The sequence below is a fragment of the Rhea pennata genome, chromosome 16, assembly GCF_028389875.1.
Source record: "Rhea pennata isolate bPtePen1 chromosome 16, bPtePen1.pri, whole genome shotgun sequence".
Taxonomy (NCBI): domain Eukaryota; kingdom Metazoa; phylum Chordata; class Aves; order Rheiformes; family Rheidae; genus Rhea; species Rhea pennata.
Genome location: NC_084678.1, coordinates 15440831 through 15463355, shown reverse-complemented (window position 1 = coordinate 15463355; position 22525 = coordinate 15440831). Strand labels below are relative to the sequence as shown.

Here is a 22525-nt window from a genome sequence, read left to right as displayed (position 1 = left end):
ATTAGTACATTCACTTACTAGGAATTTTTCAGCACTTAAAGGAGGCATTGGCCAAGGTCTGTACCTCTTCTACAGCGATTAAAGTGGGCAAGCAACATCAGTTGCGATTGGAATCACCATTACATCATTCTGGAAAGGATGCTTTCTGTCATGTTCGTAACATGCTGAAGTTTCTTAAATATTTAAGATAACCTCACTGAAATTGAAACTTACCACTGAATGATAACCTGCTTCTCATAGCTAGAAGGTGCAAGGGTCTTATTTTTCTTTGGCTTTCTTTGCAGATGCAAACACTCTTCTATCTTCCCACCAACCCTAGTTTGGGGGAATGCACAGAACTTCTTATTGATCCTTGTGATTTTTCAGGATCTCTGTCCTGTTCTTGAGCCCTGACCATTGAATGTCCTTAAAGTATATAAAACATTAGCTGGAGCTTCAGCATGAAGACTATTTAAAATGAGAGCAGGGGGAGCCTTTTTCTCTATTACAGGAGATGTAACCCTCCCTTCCTTAGGTAACATGGCAGACTGAATCAATTCTGGCAGAAACTAAAGGCCATCACAGGCCTTAAGTAGGAGGTGAACCTTACTTTCTTTGATGCATTTGCAGCCCTGAGTACATGTAAGAGAGATTTTGAAAACAAATACATCCTTTATAGCGTTCTTGGGGCAAGCACGGAGATGTGAGAACTAATAGATGCCTGATACTAGTCATTTTGACTAAAACATTCATGAAAGTTGCTTATATAATTTGGTAAGTATATGGTAGAAGAACTTGTGGAGAGTACAGCAGGTTTGCTGAGCTTTGAAATGCTGTCATCTAACAACATGTGATAACATGCAGCGTTGCATGTTCATGTCATCTAAATGTTGTTAACAAAGATTAATGTTAATTAGAAGATAACTATCGCTAGTCTTTCATATATAAAAGAATAAATAACGTATCTAATAAGCTGCACCTCAAGAATTTACCATGAATTTTATCATGCAGTTTTACTTACATAAAAGTATTTGGACTAAGGAGAAATTATTTTTTTTCCTTTTCTGTTTAGTTGAAGTTTTTTTGTTAGTAAGCTGTCTTTCAAAACTCTTTTACAAAGTGAAATCTTCTCAGTTAACTTGGACAGGAAAATCATAATTCATTTAGAATTATAAGTTGTAAAAAGACAAAGTCTTTATGGATTTGGTGGCTCAGCTGAGTGCATTATTATTTTTTTATGGCAAATTAGAAAACGAAACAAGTAGTATTACTGGTTTGAAGGCATAAGTAACTTGGTAAAATGTTGAATCAGCCTTTTTCTAAAAATAGATATATTAAAAAGTGGAAACTTGGCCATTCTTCAAAAGCTTTGCTCTATCATCATCAGATAGTATATTGAGGCATTTTTAAGAGGGCTTAATGAAGTACCATTCAGCAAATCCAGGTATCTTCAAGTTGCCAGTTCTGTAGTTATGCCAATAACATAGGACTGGGAAATGATAGTCTCTCTCCCTTACTTTTTGCCTGAGATTTGCAAACCATTGAGGTAGCAAAGAAGGCAGAAAATAGCTGTATGCATTTGGTAAGGTTTTAGTTTCAATGTGAAAGTGATAATATGTTTACGGATAAGAAGATTTAGGTTACAGGCTTTCCCTCTCCATTTTGTTCGTTGTTGATTACTGAAGATATGTTGGAGGATAGAGGTTTTAATGTATATTGCACGTTTGTGAAAAAGAGGATTCAGAAATCTGGGAGTATCTTTTCTGACTCGTGTTAGATTGGTTGCTGATACTGCTCTGGAATTTTTTCAAGCCATGTAGACTGAATGTCATACACATTACATACACCTCTGTAGTAGTTACAGAATCTTCAGGGATGGTGAATGTTAGCGATAGTTTCTCTAGTCTTGCAGAGTGGGCAGTCCTCTGTTTTCATGTTTCTTACTGCTTGAGAATGCTTGACCTGATTGTGAAATTAAAAGCTTGTGTCACACGATCTTTATAATGTGATGATGTCATTTTTTCAGTTAAATATATTTTCCTCTTCAGTTGAAAACTTTGCTTATGGTCAGGGTTTTATATGCATTGTTATTGATGGTTTTATGTTATTTTTCTATGCTAGGATACATTTTTGGTCTGATTGCTTCTGAAATTTGAGTCCAAGTTGTATTCAAGTACATAACTTGTTTTGGGGAAACGAAGCATTTGATCTCAAAATTAGCAAAGGAGAAAAACTTAGGTTTTAACTGACTATTCTTTTTCTAGATATTCTGTATCATATTTCTGCTCTGCTTTAAATAGGTGGCTGTTCTATTTTACTGGAAAAATCACACTATTATGTTTTTAATGCTGCGTTGCAGCAGTACCACCTCTTGGAATATCCAGCTGCAGTGTGGTGAACAACAAAACCCATATGATATGACTTAAAAGGATTGATGTTGTATTAGTTTTCAGAAATGCCAAATGTCATCTGTGTGGATCACACGTTTGTACAAGGCTTCAAACATTGATCTGATTTTGAAAGAGTAGAGTTTTAACTGAGGGGAAGTTAATGAAATACTGCTGGCTGAGATCTGATTAGCTGTTCCTGCATGGATGATGGTATGGTTGAAGTCTGAGCTGGTACAGCAAGTTGTTGCTACCTGAAGGGGTTCTGTTCTCCACCCCTGTTCTTCCATGCCTTTGCATGACTTCTGATATTCATCTCATCCTTTTGGGTCTCTGTTTGTAGATTAGTTTTCTGTTGTCTTAATAAACTGAATCTGCTTAACAAGAAGTCATGAGAGCATTCTAGGCTGGCAGGTGGGTGTATGTGGCACAGACTGAAAGCAAGGGGTAAGGGAGCAGGAGCAGCTGAAGTAATATCAGTGTTACTTTTTTTATTTCCTTCATAATCCGTAAGTTTGGATTTCATAAGCACTGTGAATCCCTTGTTTAATGAGGGCCTATTGTGTACGTTATGTATCAATTTAAGTCAATTAACCTAGAGTTTGTGTGGACAAAACTTACTCTTCTGTGAAGAGGAGAGAGATTTTTACCTTTACAAAATTCTTGGTCTGTGTTTTCGACTTTGTTTAATTTATAATAGATCTTAAAAGCTTACACATTTTCATGGTGGAGATCACTTATCAAAGGAAATTATTAACCTAAGTAAAACCAGAGGGCATTCCAAATAGTAAATACACATACTGCTGCTTATTAGTGCTGTTTTGCCCTTCTGCCCTTTCATTTTTAGATTTTCCTCGGTTTTTTTTAAACAAAGTTAATTAACAGTCTTTCTAATAGACCATTCCTATTTCTTCCAATTCTCTATTAGAGGAAGTACAACACTTCATAGTTTTCAGAGAGAGCTTTCAAATTCCAGGAGTATGATTAATGAACTGTATTAGGAGGGAAAAGTTTAAGTTGATCATGAACCTTCAGTTCCTTCAATACAAGATGAACTTTACTGCTTAAACCTATGTTTCTCTTAGTATCGCCATCATAACTGAATAGTTAAACCAGAGAACAAACAGAACAAAAGAAAATCCTACTGAATTGGGAAGAGAGAGAGATACTAAGACTTTCAAAGTTCCTTTTTGGTGTAGAAAATTTTTGCAGGCCATAGTAGAAATTATTCTTAAAGTGCCTGCAGGTGTGTTAAGTTTAAAAGTGTAATTGTGAGTTAGGAATTTGTGTTTTTACATTTTGATAAAATTTGTTTTTCAGCTTCTAGGCATTTGTTAATGTGTTTTACGATATAATTTCACAAGAGCAGATTCATATAAATAAGTGTAGCATGGACTAAATAAGGAGAGAGAAAATGAAGGAAGTAAATAATACAGTTGAAAGCAATCCAAACATTTTCTAGCAAATGTGTGTGTGTGGGGGGTGGAATTTTAGAATTTTAAGTGTGCTAAATTTATATAACTATCAAATTTATAATTCTTTTAAAATTGCAGTTCTGTTAGGCTTTTCTCCTGTAGGTTATTAGTGAGATAATGACTGTAACACAAAAAAGCACAATAGTTGCATAGATTTCTGGTCGTTTCTGATCATTATTTACATCCAAAATGTTGTTTTATGTTAAATTAAAGCTGTTGTCTATGTATTATGCAGTCTTGCCACTGGATGGAGTATGACTGTAGTAGATGGTAAAGTGTATTATGCTTAAATAACCAGACTGTCTTCTAAGAAGAAAAGATGATGATTGCATTTTCGGAATGTTTTAGTGATATCAGCTCTACACCTCAAACATAAATGTAAAAGAGCATGTTATGCACATGGCCTTGAGTTGAAGCACACAAATACGTAATTTTGCAATACAAAGACAGTCCTTTCTTTAGTATGTTACTGGATAAATTATTCAAATTAGAAATTATTCAATGTTAGAGTTGACCAAGAAGTGATTAGCTGACTTTCCCTCTTCCTTTAGGCATATCATTTAAAAATTGCATGATGTGTGATCAATTGGAGATTCTGAACAGGGAGATTGAAAGGTTATTACAGAGCAACATCGTGGAAGAAGGCACTTTAAACTCGGACTGTCCTCAGCCATCAAGGAGTGACTCCTTGGATAGAATCACTGATTCAGACAATGGAGCAAAATACGTATTAGTGCAGGTATTCAATACCATGCGATCTAGTGCCTAGGGTTTTTTAAATCAGATTATTCTTTAATATGTAATTCTTCCTCTTCCCCACCTGTATTTATTTTGGGAGTGGAAATAGTTGACAGAGAGAAAAAATGCACATAGTCTGTGTGATCTTCTACAGAGAAGACATAGAAGGCTGAAAATGTTAATGTAGATCTGTACATTCATTTTTTCTTAATTCTGCTTTTCCATGGTCATGCAGATCTTGTTTTTTTATTTTTTTTTAATTCATGAAATAATAAAGTGATCCACTGAAAATAGTCGAATTAGGGGAGGGGTTGGTATTTCCCCGCTTCGCCTCCCTGTATTTGGGACAGTAACATGACACTGTAGAGCACCTAGAGATCATCATTCAATCATAAAACTGTTATAAATAGCGAAAATGTAAGATTTGGGGACTTCGGAGATTTGAAAATTTGATATATCCTACAAAAAGAGAAAAAAGAGTTGGGAATATGTATTGGCATGTTTGTGTGATATTATATAATTTTTTCTTTAATTTGCCCATCTCCCCATCTGGAATGTTACCAGAATCTGTTCTTACTGCTTTGAAATGATTATTCATGATTTAATGATTTGCTACATCCGCTATAGGAGTTCCCCTACATTCCTAATTGCAAAATCCTGACAAGAGTCTGTGGCTGGTAGTGCTAATCCAGTGTTGCTCTTTTATCTTCACTAATTTATTTCATAGACCAGTTCATAAGCAATTTTTCCTATCCCACCCATCTGCTCCTCTTCCTTTTGTTCCTGAACTCTTTCAGTGTTCTTCTGGTTTGGTAGCCTACTTTAGGCTGAATGCAGGCATTCCCCATGAATTTTAAAGCTCATGGGAGCTCAAAAGCAAGCAGTTGATGCTCATGTTTGTTTGCCATTCTGCATTTGAGTTGAACCAAACAGCTCTTCCAAGGCTTGAAATGAATTCCCTGATTCTGAAATACTTTTGAACGGTTAATTCTTGGGAAAATGTGTGGTTATTGATGTCATATGGTGTCCTTGAAATAAAGCTTCTGAAACTCTTTAGATTGTAACTATTTCAGTGAAGGAAAGAGTGATAAAGAACATTTCTCAGTTCTGAAGCTCTACCTTACAATATTATTGAGTAGCCTCCTGGATTTAAATCATCAAAGCTGCAGACATCTTCTGTGGTGAAATTTAGTACAAACGGGTAAATATTCCCTATGGCATACCAGGGTATTCTGATGTGGTTTAAAAGCATTCTGTGTTTTCATTGTACGGTGTACACTTGTGTCAAATTTCAGTCTCACAGTGCTTTTAAATACAGTAATTGAAGTAGATTTGTTGAATACAATTTGTTACTATTCTGAAAATCACTGAGTTCTAAACAAATTTGTGAGAGTACAGTCGTATATTTGAAAGCTTCAGCTGCTGATAAGTGGTAGTGTGCTCTTTTTTCATTTCTGTTTCAGTTTCTTTTTGAAAGTAGAAAACTGACAAACGGGCAAATGTGCAGGTTGCTTTAGAATGTAATAGAGCCAAAACAAGTCCAATTTTAAGTATATAGTGGTAGCTGAGCCTATAAGTATATTGACGGCGTATTTATTTATTTGTTTATTTTTCTTCAGGAGCCAGCACAAAAAGGAGGATTGATGGTATTGGAGTCTCCGAGTTGTCAACAGGACCAGTCTGGCACTTCTGAATCAGAAAATTCAGCATGTGCCGGAAGGATAATGCTGAATGACTCTGATCCTTTGCTGCCCTCCTCTGGCTCTTCTTTTCATTCAGCTCTACAAGGAGAAACCTCTAATGCTGTGTCAGGTAAAGCATATAGAGGACATTGAAGACTCTTCTTATTTCTTTACATTTTATCTGGAACTTAAATTTCAGAATTTGGATTACCTCTGCTGTAACTTTTAGCCTTTCTTCATCTTCCAAGGTAAACAAAGATATGATTTTTTTGTTGTTGTTGTTTTGACCTATTCTGTTCCTGCTTCCCCTGTAGCCTTTTTTGGGGTATGATTATATTTTTAGTGTTGCTTTTAAAAAAAAAAATGTTTCTGCAGTATTCAGATTAAACAGTTGTTGTTCTGAGGTCTGTTATCTTTACAAATACATGTCATGTATTTGTACTTACAAATCTTATGTAAGTTGTCTCATGGAGAATGATTTAAGTCCTATATTTTTAAACATAGCACAGACTTCAAAGTTCTCTATCTGAATTGTTTGCATAGTACCAAGGCTTAGATAACTGTTTTAACATTTTGTTTATCCTAATGTTAGGAAACAGTGTGCCCTATAGAGGGAATGTGTCTGTGGCAAAAAGGTAACACAGCTGATACAATATTTTAAATAAGGAGCCGTTTCATAACCAGTATACACTGCAAGATTTAAAAACAGGGAGCTTGAAAAGAAAAAGCTTTCTAAAGGATGCTTCTCAAAATTCATAGCTGTAATATGTACAATTTTTATCTTTTTGATTCTTTCAAAAGTTACTGTTAGGAATTCTGTTAACATTCCCTTTTAGCTTAACTGTGCAAACTAGCCAAGAACCTGTTTCTGGAGTGGTTCTATATGTATGTTGGGGGAGGGGGTGAGGGAGTTTGGAGGGGTGTGAGGTGATGGTGGTGTTTTAAAAATACTATTTCTGTTTACCAGTTCATTCAGGTGTGTATTTATTACTGCATATTACAGTATGTGAGCAGTGTCATTCTAATTGTAATGACTGCAAAACTTAGTTACTATGTTCTCTTAGTAGAATATTTACATTGTGTGCAGCTGCTTTTAAAATATTGCATATGATGCAACGCTAACTTTAGTACTTGCCCAAAATAGGTTATTTTGTAATTGCTTAAAGTCTAGCCTTTGATTTTATATTTATTTCTGTCATTTACTTACTCTCTTTTCAAACAAAAGTCTCCTTGTATGCTGGGAAAGACATGAAAACAGTAGTCTCAGTTGTCAGTGTAGCTTTTTTCTTTTTTTTTTTCTTTTTCTCCTCCTCTTTTTTTTTTTTTTTTTTTTTTTTTGCCTTCTTCCCTTTCTTGTTCCATTCAGCACAGGTTTTTCTTTTTCCTTCTCTGAGACATACTTGAAAAAGTTTTGCTCAGTTTTGTATCATTTCTTCTATCCAGTGAAACTTACTAGGGAAGTTGTGACTGGAAGGTATATTGTCTTATCCTGAATAGTATTCACTAGTGTTTCTGAAACAATTTAAAAATAGCTATATTATTTAATAGACAAAAATTAAATGTAGTAAAGAAATCTTTGTGAGTCAGTACTGCTGTTTGATGAGAAACTACTTTTTGCTGGTTTTGACATTTTGTTTAGCATCAAAAAACTCATTATTTCTCCACTCTACCTCATATAATTTAAACAGTAATAACTTTGGATTTTTTTATAATTTTAAAAATTGGCTGTTATTTCTACTTAGTATTTTATCCTGATGCAGATCATGAGCAGACTTTTCTACTAGAAAATGTTAAGTGATATCAGGGACCATCCTTGCCTTTAAAGCAGTAAATGTGTCTACACAGTTTGGATGATTTTCCTTTTCTCCATGGCATAGTTTCCCTGATTTTTCACATGAGTACTCCCTTATGGAGTAGAAATGGTATAAGTTTCTCCTCAGACACATTCCAGTCAGTAGATTCATATTATGGAAGAAGGTTTTTAACAGTGAATTTGAGTACTCACCAACAAAGTAGTGTACTTATACATACATTTTCTGTTAACTGATGCAGTAACGTACTTTTTCACTGTGTCTTTTTTTCAATGCTTTAACAAGGCTGTTTTTGTTTTTTTAAGTTACAAAATACCTGTACAAGGGGTATGCTTAGGTGCATATGCTGTGTGTGCACTAAATTTGACAAAGTTGATTGTGTTGAATACTTGGGATTATCAAAATAGGCCCCTCTATTTGTATTGCTTAAAGAAAAACGTTAGAAATTTCTGTACTATATAATAAAATATGTCAGAATAGTATCCAAAGCCATACGTTTCAACATAGTGCTCTGTCTTTGAAGGAATTCAGTGATATTTATTTTGGTGTTCAGTGACCATTAGTGACTTGAAATTCAAGCTATGTTGCATATTCTTTACCTTAAAATAAAATGAGATTATAACAGAATATTTAATAATTACTTGGACTACAGATCTTGTTGAATCTCAAGTTTTGAACTTATATTTGTCTTTAGTGTTTCAGAGTGGGGACAGTGGTGTCCGTATTATGGAACAAGTTGTAAATTCACAACCTGTGCCATTAGAATCTGAATCTAATACTGACAACATGGAAAATAGTTCCCCTGGTAAGTTTTCTTCCTTTTAAATTGTGCATAAATTATGCTTTTACATACATACATATATATATATATATATATATACACACACACACATATATATATATATATATATGTATAAAATATATATATTTTGGGGGGAAGAGTTTGTAGTAGCTGGGGTATGTTGGCACAGCATTCTATTACATATTTGAATATCTCTGCTATATTCAAAGTAAAGTATTTTACCTGTTACCAGGGCTGTAAAATAAGATGGAGAACTGTGTGTTACTTTGACTGCTGTACTGCATCCTTGTCTGGATAGACACCGTTTATGTTATTTATCTATTACTACAAAGAAAATAATAACTGTATCAAAAAAATATTTTTCCCTTAGTACTGGTTTAATAAGTATTCCCTTGTTTTTAGCATCAGTTTTGGATGAGAAAGGCGAGCAGAGTAATGAGGAGGAACAAAAAGCTATCAAGCCTACAAGTAAGGAGTTCAAGAAAACCTGGGGTTTTCGAAGGACTACAATTGCTAAGCGAGAAGGTGCAGGAGATATTGATGTGGACTCTAGTGAACAGCCACAACAGCAGCAACAAAGCTTAAACCTCAGACGTAGTGGACGGCAACCAAAGCGAACTGAAAGAGTGGAAGAATTTCTTACAACAGTAAGACGTAGGGGAAGGAGGAATGTTCCTACTGCTCTGGAAGATTCAAGTGAACCAGCTTCCTGTCCAGCTACAGATGCTGAAACTGCCTCAGAAGGTAGTGTAGAGAGTGCTCCAGATATAAAACCTGGAACTCGGAGGAGTAGTGCTAGGAGTTGTAAGGATCAGAAAGGCTCTAAAAACAGACGGGCAAAAGAGGAGGAGGAGGAGGAGGAAGAGGAGGAGGAGGAAGAGGAAGATGATGATTCTTCTGATAGTGATAGTGATGGGTTAACACTGAAGGAACTGCAGAATCGACTAAGAAAGAAGCGGGTTGAGCAAAAACCTGCACAACTGACATTAAAAGAAATACAGAACCGCCTGAGGAAGAAAAATACAGAACAAAATCATTCAGAAACAGTTGATAACCAGGCTGAAAAACAAGTTAAGACTGAACTGCCTCTCAAGCAAGAAGAGCCTGAAACTGCAGACAGCACTGAGGTTGCAAGTCAGGTGGTTGTGTCAGAGGAACACACTGAAGATCTACAGGTTCAAGAGATAAAACCTGCCCTTGGAGCAAAAGGGATCACAAGTGAAGAAACTGAAGAATTCCCCAAAAGCAAGCCTGAGTCTGAGATTTATGACCCCAGTACACTATATTGTATTTGTCGCCAGCCTCATAATAACAGGTAGGAAGAACTTTCAACTGAAAACACAATGCAAGTAATTGGGATTCTTCTGTGATGAAAAACAAACTAGCTGCTAAAGCTTACCTTTTGAGTATGTCTAAATAAGCTGTTGGGCTTATATAAATTTGGGTTTTTTTTAAAAAAACAAATGTTTAAAAGAGGAAGAAGGGGGAGATAAACTAATGAGTACAGTACTGAACACTGAGATAGAAAAGCATATTGATATCTTGACAAGGTCTTTAAGGTCTGCTACTTAAAGTATCTGTTGAGTATCATTTCATAATGTTTTGCTGTTGTTTTTTTTTCAGATTTATGATTTGTTGTGATAGATGTGAGGAATGGTTTCATGGTGACTGTGTGGGTATTTCTGAGGCTCGAGGGCGGCTTTTGGAAAGGAATGGTGAGGACTATATTTGTCCAAACTGCACCATTCTGCAGGGACAGGATGAGACTATTTCAGAAACAGACCAGCAGGAAGCTAAAGCGAGGCAAGTAAATGTGGATGGCACAGAATTCACAAGCATAGGAACAGTTGAACAAAAGTCTGTTGAGGACCAAGGAATCAAGGGTAGGATTGAAAAAGCTGCAAATCCAAGTGGGAAGAAAAAACTCAAAATATTTCAACCTGTAAGTATTTATTTTAAATGTTTTCTATTTTTTTTTATACTTCACTAAATATATTTGAGAAAATTGGTTGCTTATGTTTGTAGATCTTCTGGATTTGTTTGTTAAAACTAAAAAGGAAGCTGAACAGTCCACTAAATACTGTTATTTAGCAGAAGTATATCTGCAGTTTTATCAGTACAGGAACTAGCTATAATTGAGTTTTATTTTGAAATAAGGAATTTACAAGTAATATGTACTATAAGGAAATATTCCATTATTTGATTTCCAAATAGGAGTTTAAAATACAAAGCATGTAATTAGCTGTTCTTTTCATAAAAATACTTAGAATTCTAGACTGATATATTCTTACTTTAAAAAAATTTTTTTTGACACTTTTAATGGTAGTGAAACTTCTTACTTAGTATTGGCAAGTGGCTATGTTGGAATTAATTTCAGCTGTTATTACAACCTCTTGTCCTTCCTGCTAATCTTTTTAAGTTCTGATTTTTGTCCTGATGTTCCTTCAAGTTGTTAATGCTTAGAGTTTTTTTTTTTAAACTGCCCTTTGAAACAGTAACATAAAAATACTTACTGGATATTGTTGCCAGTTCTGGCACGGAATGTAAAAGAAACTTAAATTCTGCAATATTAAGTTTCATGCCCAGTTCAAAATATGGGCAGAAAAGCTTCTTCATTTGAATGTACACAAATTTAAAAACTTGGTACTGTAGTGACTGACTTTGTACTGCTAAAGCTACTGTAGTAACACTAGTAACTCGAACATACTCCTTGTCGTCTTAGTATGCCTTGAAGAGCATGTTTTGCATGTTTACTGTCAGCATGCTACAGCTGTTCATATTTTTTCTGTATGAATTTGTTCATTAGTACCTAAACTTTAAACTTTGGAGTCATCACTAGGATCGGTCTTACAAGTTCGAGCATAAACTTCTTGGAGAAATTCTTCTGTTGGTGTAATACGTTTTTTGCTAAGTATTTATCAAATAACACTTTAGTTTACTTAAATACTAGGCTATCTGTATCAACAAAGTGAGTGAGCTTAATATATAAATCAGAACATTAAATGAGCTTAATACATAAATAATTACTATTGTAAGATAAATGTGTGGAAAAACTTCTCAAAAAAAAAAGTCAAACCTAATTTCAAAGATCTCTGCTGTGTACACTTTTATTTGAAGGCTCAACTTGTTCTGTTGAGTTGGGCCTGCATTTCACTTAGTGTTGGTATTAAGTTCTACTTCTGAATATCTCCAGGTCTTCTTTGTTAACATGTTGGCATGTTACTTGAGTGTGGTAGGCATCTTTCCTTTAGTAAAAGAAAAACAGAAATATCCTCAAGTAACTGATCACCTCTTATGCAAGAATTACTTGCATTTTAGATATTTCTTATGGCATTTGGAAAAGTAATAGAACTACCCTCCTTGTGTTTGACAGATGTCGCTACTTTTTGGGAGAACTGAACAGTCAAGTCTGTGTGTTTTATTCCATGCTGTCCCTCATATTTATAAGAAAAGATCCCTTTATAGTTTATATAAACAAGTACCACTTAATCTGTGCATAATTGCTCCTTCTGAGCAAAAGATCATTGGTGTTTAGCATGTTGACTTGCTGAAAAAACTCTCTTACACTGACTGAACAGTTTCATTACTCAGTTTATCCCTTAAGTTCCCTCTGTCAGTGTGTTCTCATACACTAGTATTCAAAGCACTTTGAGAAAGACTCCTTCTTGACTTTGAGAAAGACTCCTTCTTGCTGTCCATGCAGCATCTTCTGCAGCAGTTTCGGTCTATAGTTAAAGCTGCTAGGATTGTATAGTTACAGACATCAACCATGAAAGTTTTGTTATCATCTTGAGTAACTGCCCCTACTTAGAAGTGACATCTCGGCTGTCTGAGGTATCATGTATTTCCTAGGGAATATAATTGATACTTTTTTTTCTTGTACTTCACAGTTAAAGTGTATACATCATGGAAAAATATTCTAAAGCATAATCTTTATGTGGAAATCCCAAACACCAGTTTCATCAGATTACAGCACCTAATGCTGAATTACTGACTTTTGATTGAGAAAATAAGCTATATGAATAACTTCTTAAATGGAAATATTACTGAAAAGCTGTTACTTTGATAATCACAAATTGTGGTTTATTGATTTGAGAAAAGTTGCCTAAAGAAAGTGTGGTTTAGGGAATTAGGTCAGTTGTGTAACACCTTTATGAATGATCTAAAAGAGGGAGCAAGTGAGATTAAGGACATAATACCTATACGTGATGTGTTGAAGTGTAAAGAACTTTTAATATTTCTGGACTTTGACCTAATATATTTTATTTCAAGGAATGTGCTATATTTTGAATTTTAACATTGAAGGAGAAGCGCTTAGTATAAAACACTTTGATGTAAATTAAGAATTGAAGGAAAATAATAGATCGCATATGTGAACTTCTTACTGAGTGTGTAAGAAGTATTAAGCAGTGGCAAAATTGTCTAGGAGAATGATGGTGTTCATGTTTGTTGGAGACTTCTAAAACTAAAACTGATAAACCTCTAGAGCAGGGATTATCTGAATGCCCAAATAGCTGACTGCTTCCTTCTGCATGCACACATGGCTGGGGACACATGGCTGGTGGTGATATAAGAGCAAAATGCTTTTTAGAACATTTCTTCTTTAGAAAGCAGTTCTGCATTGTTAGGGAGCTCTCTCACATGGTGCAGAGGACCAGAAGAAAGCTTCTGTGTGCTTATGGGATCTGAAAATTTAAGAAGCCAACCTCCTTTAGTTCACTGCCAGCAGACCAGCCATTTTAGAGTACATTAGTATTTTTAAAAACATTTTTGTCTTTGTGTGGAAAGAGTGAAATCCTTAAATTTATATCGGTTGTTATGAGTAGTTGCTTCTGGTATCTCAAGACTGAAAATTGTTTTTAAAAATGGCAATTGCTCATGTTACTAACAGTCATAGCTGTAGTCTGCCCATATGATACATACAGTTTTAGTATTGTAGACATGCAGGTTTTTTGTTGTCTTTCTGAATTTGAACTTGCTCTACTTCAATCTTTAGGTATTTGAAGCTCCTGGTGCGTCAAAGTGCATTGGTCCTGGCTGTTTTAATGTGGCTCTGCCTGATTCTGTGTATTGCAGCAATGACTGCATTCTTAAACATGCTGCAGCCACAATGAAATTTCTAAGTGCAGGCAAAGATGCAAAACCAAAACTTAAAGAGAAGATCAAACCAAAATATGAAAAACCTGGTGTGCCAAAATCTCAACCACAGGTAAGCTTATATTCTTAATTCTGAGCAGTTTTACAGAAACAGTTGTCCTGAAGCACAGTGGCTTGTTCCTCTGCCCTCATTTTTGAGACGGAAATAAAATGGCAAAATTATATATCAAAGAGTTATTTCTTTTTCTTTCTTTTGCCTTTCTTCATGGTAAGATCGTGTTTAATTCTTCTGACTATAAAATGTTTTCCTTTTTATGTTACTTTTTGTGTCATGTCACTTAAAAAAAAAATCTTATAATTGCCCCTAAGTAGAGATAAGTTATTCAAAGGATTTTCTAGATAGCATAATTTTTTTGAAATTATTTTTGGTCATAATTTGGAGTTATTATGAATTAATATGTTGCTGCATAGTATGTGTGTTTTGGGAAACAAAAGGATTGCAATTAAATAAAAATAGCCTTCTACATCCTTTTGTTCTTTAGCTTTCCCTTTTGAAACAGGCTGTAAAATGGTCAGTAATTTTTCAATCAAAAAAACTTTATAAATACACTTGAGAGTATTTGTTTACCATGCTCTGCTTGTGAAGTTACAAAGTATTATCTTAGCTTTAAAGACTTGAATTTGAAATTATGTAATTTCAAGGCTGTTTATATTAGCTTACTATTAAAATACATTTGTTTACATATGTAAAACTGTGTTTGCAAAATACAATGTTTATGATAAGTATTATTTATTAAGCTTCTTTTAATTATACAGGCAAGTACTAAGCCTCTCTCTGTCCAGAAGAGACCGTTTCCTGAGAAAAAAGAGGGGAACGTGAAGAAGACTGTTTTGACAACTACCAAGACTGAGGCGAATACTCAAGCTATCGTTAAAGAGCCAGCATCAGAAAACAGCACACCATCCTGGGCAAGCGATCATAATTACAATGCAGTAAAGCCTGAAAAGACTGCTGCCATTTCATCTTCACTGTTGTTCAAATGTATGTATCGCATAGGGATATTCCTGAATAATCATTTACATTTTCTTTGAATACCATCCATTCTTGGCTCTGCAACACTAGGGAGTTTAGGTTTTTTGGTTTTTTTCCCCCTTAATATGGCACCAAACTTCTTACCTCCACCTTCAAAGATTCATACATACAGATACACACAAATGGGAGACAATCTTAGAAGTTTTATTTGTATCATACGATAGTTGTATGATTTAATTAGAGCCTGTCAATCCACCCAGCTGATTCCTGGATGCAGACTTCCTGATTAAGTTTTATTTTTTTTTCCTACAAAAGCAATAAGTGTTACTGATATAGAAAAGGTGAGTATCAATACACTTGTGTTAAGTTTAACAAAAAGGCTGCCCGGTGTGCACCTTGTATCAGCAATTGATTGTACTAATCTGAATTGTATTTTTTGTAATTTAGATTTGGCACCTGCCTCTCAGGTCTTGCATTTTCATTGCTAGTGCCGAGAATGAAATCTTCAACGTGGTATCCAACGATACTTTACACTTCTGCAAACAGCTTTTAACTGTCAAGTATATCAAGTTCTTCTTCCTGCTGCTTTTCTTCCTTACATGAAATAATTTAAGGACCATTCTTTACTTTTAATTTTGGGGGGAGGGAGTGCTCTTTTTTTCCTTTCTATTTATATATGTTCATACTTCACACATTATCCACACAAAGAAGGACACATCTTAAGTGGATATTAGGCAGAGATATTGCCTTGCATATTTTTGCAGGTTTTGAATAGCATCACTGTAACTCGTATAAAGGTAAGTAAATACTGCTTTGTAGTCTGAACAAGCCTTTCTGCTCATGACTTTTTCATTGATGCCAGCTGAGTAGTTATAGTGCAGTGATGGAACTTCAAATGAAATTTTTCCTTTCACATGTACAATACACATGACCTAGTATCTAGTATTTTCTCACTTGTGAATTCAGAAGTTCAGTTCTCCTAGCTTTCTTTACCACACTTTAGTCAGTTTTACACTTTATTTTCAAAAATGAGTCTAGTTACTGAACACTTAAATTTATGTATCAGTTACTTTTTTGTACAAAATTTATAACAATGTAGATTTAGGATTAGAATTTTAAAACAATTCCGTTTTTAAACATTGAGAGAGCACAAGCTACCCTAAATTGCTCAGTTTATTGTAGTACATGTTAGCCTTACTAAACATATTCTAATTGTATTTGCCCACATGAAATAATTATCATTTAAATTTAAGTATTGTGTGTATATTCTACTGAGACTTTTAGATCTATAGCCTTCGTGTATGTTTATTCTTGTATTAATTATTTGGCACCTGTGCCCTTTATTTTTAGTGAACATTTAAAATAGTTATTTTTACAAACCTACATTTTAAGCTTTTTTAAAGAATGTGTAGCTTTTTTATCGGAAGTCCTAGCATTTTAAACATAACTGAAAATTAAGAGAAAAGCCTTAAACGGAATTACATGCTCTTATTTGACCTGTCAGATTTTTATCACACTTCTTATCTCAATACAGCCTTCTGTAAGCCTATCTACAGCATAACTGTATCATTTAATCTTCTCATTGATACAGTTTATTTTTTTTTCTAGGAGACAGAAATACAGGTTTAGGGGATGATTTTTGTTTAGGCACATCAAATTACTTTTAAAAGTTACATCACTGGAGGTTATACAGATTTTATCAATTCCAGTAGAAAATTAGATTCCTCTAATTGAACTAGTTAAAGCAGTGAAAAGTCTATGTGTATACTAGGCTATAATAATGAATACAAAACAACTTAGTTTGTGTGATGAAGAATTCTCATATCAAATGAGAGGAAGAACTTCAGGTTGCTGTTACTAAGGTAAGTTCTACTAATATGTGGGGATTCTGCTATTATTAAATTACAAGATAAATTTTTTGTTTATTTGTGGAAAAAGACGGTCCTGCATTTTTGTTGGATAGGTTTGAGCTATGTCTTTCTCAGAAGCTGCTATTGCATCTTCTCTAGAGTATTCTACAAGACTTTATTTAGAAAATTTTTATATATTCAAAATATAGAAGCAGGGCATTACGGAAGTTGGTGAGAGTCCTCTGACTTCAGATATCTGAAAGTTAGAACTCTAAGTCTGAGCTGGTCTGCAGAGAGAAAGAAACACCTGAATAGGCAAAATTGTAATGTAATCTGTTTTGGATACTGATCTTAGAACAAGGTGACTGGTTCTTTAGTAATGCCCGTTTCTGAACACGGATTATAAGAGGCATTCAAGATGACTAGTTCAGATTTCTAGGTGTTCTGTGTTTGGGCTAAAGTTTGCCTTGAGGGAGCTAAGCATGATATTGTTCCATACACTATATTTTCTAAATACCACCTACGTTTTCCACGGCCGAACACCATGTTCTGCAAATCCTTGTTTGTGTGACTAAGCGAACATGAGGCCCTTTAGGAACTAAGTAAACTTACTGTGATTTGCAGAGTTATTCTCTCTAATACTCATACCAGCGATCTTTTTACTATTTGCTTGTGCACCCACACGTACACTCTTCTGAAGTATATGATTGATTTCTATATATATAAAATCTAATTTATGCACTATTGTCCTAGCTGCCAGATGCAAGATTTTGATGTTCTTACATATGGTAGTAGTTCTGTTAAGTAGAAGGAAGAAAATCCCACTCTTAAAAATAAATGGGGTGATAGGGACATGTAGTATATTTGCATACCAATCCTTCACCCAAGGCACTCCCCATTTTCTTTCGCCTCCATCTATTTTTCATTAAAAGCAAAGCAAAGGGATTTTGGGCAAGTAGTATGCAACTATATATAACAATGACTTTTTTTCTGCATGTTATCACAATAGTTGGTGCTTTTTTTTTTTTTTTCTTCCTACTTTTTTTGGGGGGGCGGGGGGTTGTGGTGACTTAGGGCCCTACTTGAAGAAGTTTTGTACACCAAAACCTGAAGCCTGATTATTGGCTTACACCATCTAACACCTTGATGTTCCCAGTAAAAATGATCCTATTTATTAGTTTAATTCCTAGGAGTGGACAAACTCATTTATCAATGTATGTTCAAGATATTAAGCACAAATAGTTTTTAAATTGTAGACAGTATTTGAAATAGTTAATTAGGAGCAAATTAGGCATGCATCACACTTTCAAAAATGTGGCCTTTAATTTCATTAAGAAAATTGGTATTCATTTAGTCTGCAATACTTCACTTCTGTATTGAATTTCAAAAGTTACCCTAGCTTTCAAATTGATACAAGTATATGGATCGTTGAGGTTTAGGAACAGACAATGTGATTGTTCAAAGATTCAAGTTGTGATGCATGTCTTGAATTTGTCATGTGAGCCAATCATAATTATTTAGGTCATGTTTAAGGAGACATAAAATTAGTCACAAGAGAAAAACAGACTGAACCATTTATCCAAAAGTATCTTAGATATGTGAGGGGAAACACCACCCAAAATGACTTGTTAGACTCATACAAAATGGAAATGTTTAACATACATCTTATAATAATAGAAAGCATTATTTTTAGTTATAATTGAGGACAAACTTTATAATTAATGCAATAGAAACACATTTATCCCCAAATATTGAAATCCTACCCTTCAAAATTTTTGACATTAGAAATAAGGAACCACAAAAGCAGTTTACATCAGCTGCTTGTTTGACTCTACCGAGAGCTTTTATAGTTTTAATTTTATACTAACTAATATCACTCGCTGCATTTTAAAGAATTAAAATAGAAATAAGACTTCCATGAAGAAACAATATAGGCCTGTATTGTCACTGCTGCCCTTTAAAAGGAAGGGGGAAGTTCTGGCAGTGGAGGGTGCAACTGCAAACCCAGTGACACTGTTAAATCCTAAAAGTTATTAGCAAGTTGTAAATTAAGCATGTATTTTTAAGTGTGACATGCCCCGCAGTGTAATGAAAAACTGGGCAGAACGGATTCATAAGAAAACACACTGCAGTCAGCCTTTGGCCACGTGAAGGATCCTTAAACAGGAAATACATGTGAAAGATGTCTGGATCCGTTCCTCTCCTTACACACACACGCACACACACACGCACGCACGCTTTCAAAAAGCCTGCACTGCTCGCTCTTCTATTTTTAAGCAAAGATGGAATATTTAAGTTCTTCTGTCAAGTGTTCTAGGCTACTCTTAGTGCCTGTCTAGGTTTCTAAAAGATAATTGCTAGAGAGGGAGATATATTTTTTAAAAGATTTAATAATGAACTGATGGGATGTCAGTTTTCTGTTTTTGATTTGAGATCCTCACATTTCAAGTGTATTAGGAACACAGCACTTCAAATTTCAATCCTTCTCTTTAATATTAAAAAAGTATTCTGAAGGATTTAGAGAACTTCTGTCTCTTTTCAGCTAATTAGCTAATTACACATCACTGTAGAAGAAAAAATCTCTGGCGAAAATGCATTGAGTGAATTTACGAAACAGAAAACAGCACAGAGCAGATTTGATACAACCAGATACTGAACAAAAATGCCACTAACGAACAGCAAGTTTCTTGTTAGCAATGGCTAGTAAGTACAAAAAATAGAAAGATCAGACAAATACGGCATTATTTTCTTTAAAAAAGAAAAACAAAATACCACCCTGCATGTAGAGTGAGCATGATAGCTCACCATTTCACAGGAAAGGCAATTACATTGCTTCATTAGCAGTTCAAAAATCACTGCTCTGTCAAAGGAAACCTTTCTTCATCTGTGAAGGAACGGTTGGACTGCCTGCTGGTACAGAGGTTTATCAGCAATACCAGCATATATGTGTCTGAAGCACTTCAGTGCAAGTTTTCTGATTGATAGAAGAACACTTGAGAGTTTTTTGGGTCGTGTCCCCCCCCCCCAATTTATTCTTCCTGTCTCTCTTTTGGCAGTTCTTAATTGCCAAGTAGAAGTCAGGAGCAAATATTCACTAGTTTTAGAATAGAAGGTAAGCCCAAGAGAGGGGAAGAAGATAAAAGTTTGCAGTATCCTGATTTTTAAACTAGCCAGCCTTAAGGGCATTGAGTAGGCATATCAGTTCTTTCAATTTTTATTGACGTTCAGTTAACGTCTCATATTAGACTTGAATATAGGAACTGATTGTTCACTCAACTAAGGTATTAAAGTAGTTTCAAGATCTTAAATACACAAGATAGTGAAGAGATTTTATATTTAGCGTGTAATTTTTATCTTACGCATCTTACTATTGTTTTGGGAGTAAAACTTCATGAGTAAAAAGCAGTTTTTGGTGATACAAAACCAATACACTTTTATTTACTTAGCTGCAGATAGCTGTATCCGAAGGTAGTTATAGCCTTTCATTATAATATTATATTTGGTAATAATAATTCACAGAAATTGTTAATGAGTGCGACTTTGAAGCAGAAAGGTTTCTTTGAGCTGATGAAATGGAAGATCTGTCACACCTCTCCTCCCGGTCCACAGCAGTGAGTTAGGGGGAGGCAGCTTTATGCTGCCACCTACTGGGAAGCGAGGAGGCCAGATTTAGAGCATGCCAGCTCTGACCATAAATTTAATTTTGATGCTCCCTTTCATTTTCTTCATTTTTTTTTCTCTAGCTCAACTTCTCTACATCCAAGACCTATTCACAGACTGAATAGTGCTTGCTTGTACAGTTACATGATTCCAGTATAAAGGGCACCTGGGCTGCTTTGTTACTACACACCTATAACAAAATTTGGAGGCTTTGTCAAGGGAATACAGTTAACCACGTGAGCCTGTGATCAGAAAATGTGATGTGTTTACAAAAATGGATTATAGCCTATAGCCTGCATCATTTATGTAGTTTTTCTTTTGTGATTTTTTTCTTTTTTTTTTTTTTAATAATAGAGCCCTAAGGTAGGGAAAACAGGCAGTACACCACTATAAAGAGTACATGAGAAAAATATGGTGTACTAAAGACCGAAAGAGTTATGGCTCAGGATGTAGATGAGAGTAGGAATGAGAGAATGAAAGTTTAAAGCTGTAAATACTACTGTGAAAAGAAAAACTAAGGCCATTTCTGCACACAGCCTGGTGCCTCGTTAATGCTTCTTTCAGGCAAGATTACTGCCATCTTAAATTGTGACTCTTAAATTGAGAGCAGTGTGTATGGACACGCTGGTATTGGTTCAACATAACAGTTAGAAAAGTATTCAACCTAAACTGAAGAGTTTTTCTTAACTGTTGAATATACTTGTCTGCAAAGATTGATTGTAGTTGAACCAGATGCCTTTATTTTAGCTGGAGTACTCCCCCACAGGATAAACTAGCTTGTGCTGAGTTCCATACTGCTGTAACTAAAACCTGAAACAGATCCTTGAAAGCTGTGGTATCTTTGCTTTATGCTGTAGTCTGCAAAGTGGACCTATACTAAGAGATACTAAGCGCTGACTAGTACCTGGGGGAATAAAAGGAACTATGTATTTTATATCATTAGCAATTTTCTGTGGCACATTATTGCTATATATTTAGATCTAGACTTAATTCTGCGTAAGGACAGTTTTCAAAAAGGCTGCTGAGGGACCAAATGATGGTCAGAATACCTAAGGTGACCCTGCCAGAGCTTCTGAAAAATTCACATGGGAGACCTGCCTTTGGAAAGAGTATAGCACAGGAGTGGCTGGCTAGTGCAGCTCCAGTGCTGAACGAGAGTGGCAGGGGGCCATGCTGGGTGACCAGAAGCCTGGCTGTGCAATAAGGTAGACCGATAGTGGCTGCTGGAGCCAACATCCCCTGGGACCCAGCCTATTAAAAGGAGCAGTGGGATCCTTGGGGAGCGATTATCATCTGCCTGTGAACTACTGGAGCTCCCCTTCTCTGCTCTACAGGTATGTTACATGTGTCCTGTGGCTCAGCCACATGAAGATACTTGCCATGTGTCTTGGGTTAGGAAAGCTGGTCCCTCCTCCTAGCACATTTCATATATTGTGTTTCAAGCACCTACCACCCCTGTGGTGCTTGGACAACAAAAAGCCAGCGCTCTTGTCATGATGGGGATTTGGCTCCAGTATGAGGAACCCTTCAGAGGGGAAGGGATGGGGAGGGGAGAAATCTGGTACAATTTTTGAATGCAGTATGGCTTTTAGGGTGGTTTACCTCTTGTCGTTGAAACTGAAAGTGATGAAAGTTTGATTAAAAAAGACTCACCACCCTCTATTGCTGTTTTGCTTTCTTTTACTAATATTACTTTAGTTCTCTGAAATTGCTCACTTGCCTGCATAGCCAGTGAAAAAGGTCTTTCTCTGCTAGTCCCCAAATAAAAGGGGTTTTTTGAGGTGAACTCTTGTCCTTTGGAGTCAAGTTTTGCTGCTGATCTTGGTGCTGACGGTTCACTGTGTCCGAGCTGTACTGAACTTGGAACCTGAAGATGGCCAGTCCCTGCAAGGAATGATGATATCCAGAAATGGTTCTGAAAAATAAGGAGCCTGTTTTATTATGGTGGACACTGCCACTGTTTCACTCAGGAGGGGAATAGCTGCCAAAGATGTAGTTACCTAATGTAGAT

At 35.4% G+C, this 22525-nt stretch overlaps 1 protein-coding gene across 3 annotated transcripts in view; it reads left to right on the top strand.

Annotated features, from left to right (window-relative positions):
• The window catches only part of DIDO1 (death inducer-obliterator 1), a 58200-nt gene that overhangs the window by 8464 nt on the left and 27211 nt on the right, over window positions 1-22525 (top strand). For 2 of the 3 annotated variants that reach the window (XM_062589527.1, XM_062589529.1), the window contains exons 2-7: window positions 6199-6391; window positions 8767-8877; window positions 9277-10189; window positions 10498-10816; window positions 13871-14083; window positions 14788-15013. In XM_062589527.1, the coding sequence (XP_062445511.1) occupies window positions 6199-6391; window positions 8767-8877; window positions 9277-10189; window positions 10498-10816; window positions 13871-14083; window positions 14788-15013 (1975 nt within the window). Of the gene's footprint in view, window positions 1-6198; window positions 6510-8766; window positions 8878-9276; window positions 10190-10497; window positions 10817-13870; window positions 14084-14787; window positions 15014-22525 lie in introns of those variants that run through there. The other variant, XM_062589528.1, reaches the window with a different exon arrangement.